This window comes from Nansenia antarctica, assembly GCF_963989245.1.
Source record: "Nansenia antarctica genome assembly, chromosome: 11".
Lineage (NCBI taxonomy): Eukaryota > Metazoa > Chordata > Actinopteri > Argentiniformes > Microstomatidae > Nansenia > Nansenia antarctica.
The window spans coordinates 22,352,444-22,358,443 of NC_137681.1; the positions used below are offsets into that span (position 1 = coordinate 22,352,444).

Genomic DNA, 6,000 nt, shown 5'->3' on the forward strand with positions numbered 1-6,000 from the left:
TGACATCCAAACGTGACTTATTTTGTATTCCAAAAGTTTGCATCAGTGAATAACATTGAAAGATAAACATACGCATATACAAACGCACAGTCATGCACAGTCATACTGATACTCCACACGCAGCTCTCTTGTGAAACATGTTCTACGCCAGTGAGGCCCCCGAGATAACGCTTCCCACAGATAACCTCACACCGCGGCTGCAGGTTCTTCGCTCAAACACAAACTGTCAATCAAATGTAAACAGAACAACCAACTGTAAACAGACATAGAACCAGTGGCAACTGTTCGTTTGACATTAAAAAAAAAGAACACAGTTCTTCCATTTCGTTATGTGCCATCGACAAGATTCTCAGGGTTCGGCTTTGTTGTATTTTACCAGAAGCCACAATTATATATATATTTTTTAATATACATTTACTGAAGTAGCAAAACTGTACAATGGTGTGTGTACTAAACAATTAACAAAACATTGAGTTTTTTTTTAAACAATAATTCATATAGTAAATCACCTTCCTTAACAAAAAAACACATTTACACAAACTACAAAGATAAGATTATGAAATAATCAGTAATAAATGGGGTGTGGGGGATGTGTAGGGTAGATAGCACAGTCTGCCAGACCCCGTCCCCAATCCCGTCCCCTATATCTGGGGCTGTACAGTAATCAAAGACATGCACTTCCCACGGGACTCCTACTAATCTCCTGTGTGTCTCCAGCCAGGGAGCGACGTCTCCAGGACCACTGGGGTAAAGAGTTCAGAGCCAGGCACACACAGCTCTGAAGGCCCTGGTATCAGGGACCACCCATGGACTGGAGCTGGGGCTGGGGCTGGGGCTGGGGCTGGGGCTGCAGCCAGGCCACAACCATAGGGCCTGCGGCACGTCATGAAAGACATCAATGGATCCGAAAACAACCACCAACGTATCTTCTCTGTGAATCAAACAAACAGACAAACCCATTCAAGAGTTATGGTTTTCATATAAGAACAGAGAACATCATCTGACCGTGCTTATTATTTCAGGTTTATCACAGATAGTGCCACGCTGAGGTCTTCACTACTTCTGTCCAGTAGATGGCGCTGTGCACCACTCTTTGGTGGCCTGTAATTCATGAGCTTGGTGAGACTGATCCATTAAGATGGGGACTGTGTGGGATTGTGTCTTTGAGGCATGTTTGCCTCAGGAATATCATCTGCTTGTGATTCAGAGAAGATTCCGGTTCCCTCAGGGTGTCCAGCCACCTCTTCTAATTCAGATCTGTTCTCTTTATGACAAGTGAATCACATTGTGCATTTTCATACATAACCACAAACTGTCAGGAGGTTACTAACCTCAAATAAATACAAATAAAATGAGTAATCCTTCCTTCTTCTAGCATTGTAACTGCCAATTGGCCCCTGGTCCTAGCATAGATTTGTTCTTATGATGACTGATGTATAGATGATTCACTTACTTTAGACAAATGTACTTTGTTATTGTCGGTTGTAAGTCGCTTTAGATAAAAGCGTCTGCTAAATGTCAAAAATGTAAAAGAAAAAGGAATATCTAACCTTGTCCCCATGCGTATATAAGCCTGGAATAACAACAACTCAAACCTGGCCTGAGGCAGGGTGCATTTACTGGGTAAAAAAGTATTTGCTATTATTGGATTTTCGACTACTGACCCTCAGAGCTCCGTGTCCTCGATGCCCTCCGGGTCCTCCAGGGTGTCCAGCCGCCTCTTGCAGGCCTCCAGCAGCTTCTTCCTGGGTCCCAGGGGGATGTGGATGCTGGTGAGGTCCTGGTCCGAGCACAGCATCAGCGCCTCCAGGTCGATCTTCTCCCTCCTGAAGATGGACATGAACTCCCCCAGGCTCTGGGAGGCTAGGAAGGTCTCCAGGTGTCCGCTGAGGGGCTCCAGCTCCTCGTCCAGGCCCACGTCGGCCTCCTCCCAGGGCAGCTCCTGAAGGTTCCTCTCCTGGAGGCTGAGGGCGCTTCCGATGCTGTCGTCCTCGTCCTCCGGGCTGGGCGACCGCCGCTGCTGCTGCTGCCGCCGCTGAGGCAGGCGCCCGCGGAGACGCACGTTGGGCGCCCGGCCCGCTGGCTCGCTGCCCACCACGCTGCCCGCCTCGTCCCGTGCCGCCGTCGCGAACAGGCCGCCGCTCACGTAGTTCCTCCTGAACACCATGGTGCCCAGGCCCGGCCGCGCGAACAGGGAGTCGCGGCCCGAGTCGCCGCTGATCTCCGAGTAGGCCGCCTCGTAGAGGCCCGGGTCGCTGAGGGCGCGCGAGATGGTGTCGGCGTCGTCCTCGTGGTGGTGGTGGTGGTGGTCGTGGTATTCCTGGCTGCCGTGGTGAGGGAACATGTCGCGGATGTTGAGGCGCGAGCGCTCCCTGGCGGTGTCGTCGACGGTGCCCTGCTTGAGGAACATGACGTCGTTGCCGAGCTGCAGGCCCGACAGCGAGCGCACGCTCTTCCTGCCGTCCTCGTAGATCTTGAAGGTTCCGTCCACCTGCTTCTTCTTCTCCAGCTTCCTCTGGATCTTGGTCCGGCCCTTGGCTGTGGAGTGCAGAGTGGCCTGAGGGAGAAAGAAACATGTCCATTTGTAAATATATATCCGAATTTAAAAAATGGAGGAGCTGTCAATCATCTCATCATACAGTCATGTTGTCTGGCAGGTCAGGACAGCAGCAGTTAAGATTTACTTAAGATCTTAGCTCTCCGTTTGGAAAATAACCAAAGAAATAATACATAAATGATTGGTGAAATATTTCTAAGCTTCCTTTTCTTATCTTCCCTTTCTTATCGTATTCTAAGCTTCAAGTGTTAGTTAGGATGTTGATTACATTTAAGACTATAAGAATAATGCACTGAAACTGACGCTAACTACATCATGTGACAATAATGCATCACGTGATATGGACAGGTAATTGACAGTGTGGTTTAGTTGTAAGGTTGTCAGGTAATGTTGTTGGCCTGCTTGACCCACAACATCACAGATAGATAAACACACAATGAAATATACACACACTGACACAGTACTTGTGAAATAAAATAAAAAATGTAGGCAAGGTGTGAACATTTACATTACATTTTTTGTATTTAGCAGACGCCTTTAAAAGCGACTTACAATAAATACATTTGTCTAAGTAAGTGAATCATCTATCCATCAGTCACAGCAGGAAAAAGTAATCTATGCTAGGACCAAGGGCCATTGGCAGAAGACGGCAGAATTATTTTTTTTGTTTTGTTTTGTTTTTACAGTAGAGAACCTGTACAGGGGGGTAGAGGGGACGAAGAGGTCTTAGGAGGGACAAGTTAAGGTGTAGCCTGAAGAGATCTTCAGTCTAGAGACGGGTCTTCAGAACTACGGCAGAAGTGAAAAAAAGACGGCGTGGCCACTGACCTGCGAGTATGGCATGTTGGAGGTGACGGTGTTGAACTGACCTGCGAGTATGGCATGTCGGAGGTGACGACGGTGTTGAACTGACCTGCGAGTATGGCACGTTGGAGGTGACGGTGTTGAACTGCGTCAGCTTGCGGCTCAGTGTGCTCCCGCTCGTGTAGCTGGAGAAGCTCATGGCGTCCGAGTTGTCTGACGCCGCCGATGACTCCTTCAGGAACCTCTTCTCCATCTGTGCGTGGTGTTTCCTCTGCATCTTCACGCACTCCTTGATGCGCTTCTCGCCCGCCCGGAACGCCCGGTCCTTCAGCTTGCTCACCAGCTTGGGGTTCATGGCCGTCTGCTTGGCGGCGATGGAGTCCAGGTAGCGCACGCAGTCCATGTGGCTCTTGGTGGCGGCCATGTCCAGGGGCGTGTGGTAGTCGTTGTCCAGGCACCACATGTTGGCACCGAAGGACACCAGGAAGGACAGGCAGTTCTGGTGGCCGTTGGCCGCGGCCAGGTGGAGGGGCGTGTTCCCCCAGATGTCACACTTGTCTGGGTCGCCTCTGGAGGGGGGGGGGGGGGGGATGGAGGAGAGGGGAGGGGAGGAACAGGTGGAGGGGGGAGGAAGGGGAGGAAGAGGTGGGGGTGAGGTGGATTGAGGAGAGGGGAGGGGAGGAAGAGGTGGAGGGGGGAGGAGGAGGGGGATGGAGAGGTGGAGAGGGGTGGAAGAGGGGGAAGGAGAGATGGAGGAGAGGGGAGGAAGAGGTGGAGGGGAGGAAGAGGGGGATGGAGAGATGGAAGAGGGGAGGAAGAGGTGGAGAGAGAGAAGTTGAGAGGTGTGTGTGTGTGTGTGTAGGCGCACTAGCCCATTATTCTGTCACCTGATAATGACCCCTGCTCTAAATCACCAGGTCTGAGAAACACAACATCACCTCTGCTGATCCTCTTTCTCATTACATTAAACACACACACACACACATACACGCGCACAGACACACACACGTGCACATGCTCACACACACACACACACACATGCTCACACACACAGACACACACACACACACACACACACATACTCAGGGAGGAAACTGACTCATCCGGACGACTACCTGTCACGTAATGTCATATTTTACTCCTACCAACGCTTCTACTCTGTTTACAGGGATAAATCATCAACTTATTCCTCACCTTTAATAATACCAATTGGTATTGTATTTTATATCGTTGGAAAGCCTGATTAGTCACTTTTACAAGGAGGTACAACTTGTAAGGATCATGCATTCGTGGAAGGAGCAACACAGCTAAACGTGTGGGTAGCGGCCCAACATTTTTTGCCACAATCCCCTGCAATATTCTTCTGTTGGTATTCACTCTCGTTTTGAGTTGCTTGGTGGATTGGATGATTGCACTCTCCCACAGTAATAAGGAAAAAACAACACATATTGGCCATTTTTACACTTTATTCATTTTACACTGTCAGGGACCCCAGCAGCGTGTGGAAGATCCATACGCAGTCACAACAGCTTGGCACCTCCTCCTCATGCTGATCACCAGCCTGGTCACACACTGCTGTGGGACGGCATCCCATTCCTCAACCAGGATTTGCCGCAAGTCAGCCAATATGGTTGCGTTGGTCACTCTGGTCCTGGCTCTGTGGGGGCGAGCGTTGTCATCCTGGAGGATGGAGTTAGGTCCCAGACTCTGGAGATATAGGATCGCCACTGGCTCCAGAATATAATTCCGATATCTCACTGCATTGAGATTGCCTTCAATGATGACAAGTTCTGTTTTGCAGGGGATTTTGGCAAACATTTTTGGGCCTCTACCCACACATTTAGCTGTGTTGCTCCTTCCACGAATGCATGATCCTTACAAGTTGTACCTCGTTGTAAAGGTGACTAATCAGGCTTTCCAACGATATGAAAGACAATACCAAATGGTATTATTAAAGGGGAGGAATAATCGACCGAAATAATGTTTCCAAACTTTTTTGGAGGAGTTTAGTTATATATTACATATACATTATATATAAATACACAATAAAATATACACACAATACTTAGATAGATAGATAGATAGATAGTGGAATTTAGAATATCTTTTTAGACAAGGTGTGAAACGAAGTGATGTCATGACAAGCTACATTTCACTTCCTCTCTGGCAAATCTGGCCCCTCCCCTTCCCGTCTCTGCCCCGCCCACCACGCCAGGCCCCAGGCAGAGGTGTCATCCATAATTGAGGTGCTGCTGGTGGAACACGACAGCGCTGACCTTGCATTATTCATCTGATCGGTTTTTTTCCTTCTCTTTCTCTTTCAGACACCCGCAAAAACCGTGACCACAGCCACTGCAAGGTCAACAACACCTGTCCTCTACCCTGATTTACGGTCTTCAACAACTGTTCAGACTCTTACAGGAAAGGGGGGGGTGGGGGACGACACCGGTGCACACCTAATTACATTTTACGGTTATTTAATTGGTTGTGGTGGGGCGGGTTTACGCCTAACCTGCACACCTGATTACATTCGCGGTTATGTAATTGATTAAGGTGTGTGTGTGTGTGTGTGTGGGGGGGGGGGTTACACCTGACCTGCACACCTGATTAAATCTGCGGTTATGTAATTGGTTAAGGTT

General features: G+C 49.0%; 1 protein-coding gene across 2 annotated transcripts in view; it reads right to left on the bottom strand.

Moving 5' to 3' along the window:
* Positions 1 to 1,666: 1,666 nt before the first annotated feature.
* Positions 1,667 to 6,000, bottom strand: part of ush1gb (Usher syndrome 1Gb (autosomal recessive)) — a gene marked incomplete at both ends in the record, with an annotated part of 7,531 nt that continues 3,197 nt past the window's right edge. The window contains 3 exons of one of the 2 annotated variants that reach the window (XM_080542183.1): positions 1,667 to 2,557; positions 3,386 to 3,421; positions 3,516 to 3,930. In XM_080542183.1, coding sequence (XP_080398309.1) covers positions 1,667 to 2,557; positions 3,386 to 3,421; positions 3,516 to 3,930 — 1,342 coding nt within the window. Of the gene's footprint in view, positions 2,558 to 3,385; positions 3,422 to 3,470; positions 3,931 to 6,000 lie in introns of both variants that reach the window. The other variant, XM_080542182.1, reaches the window with a different exon arrangement.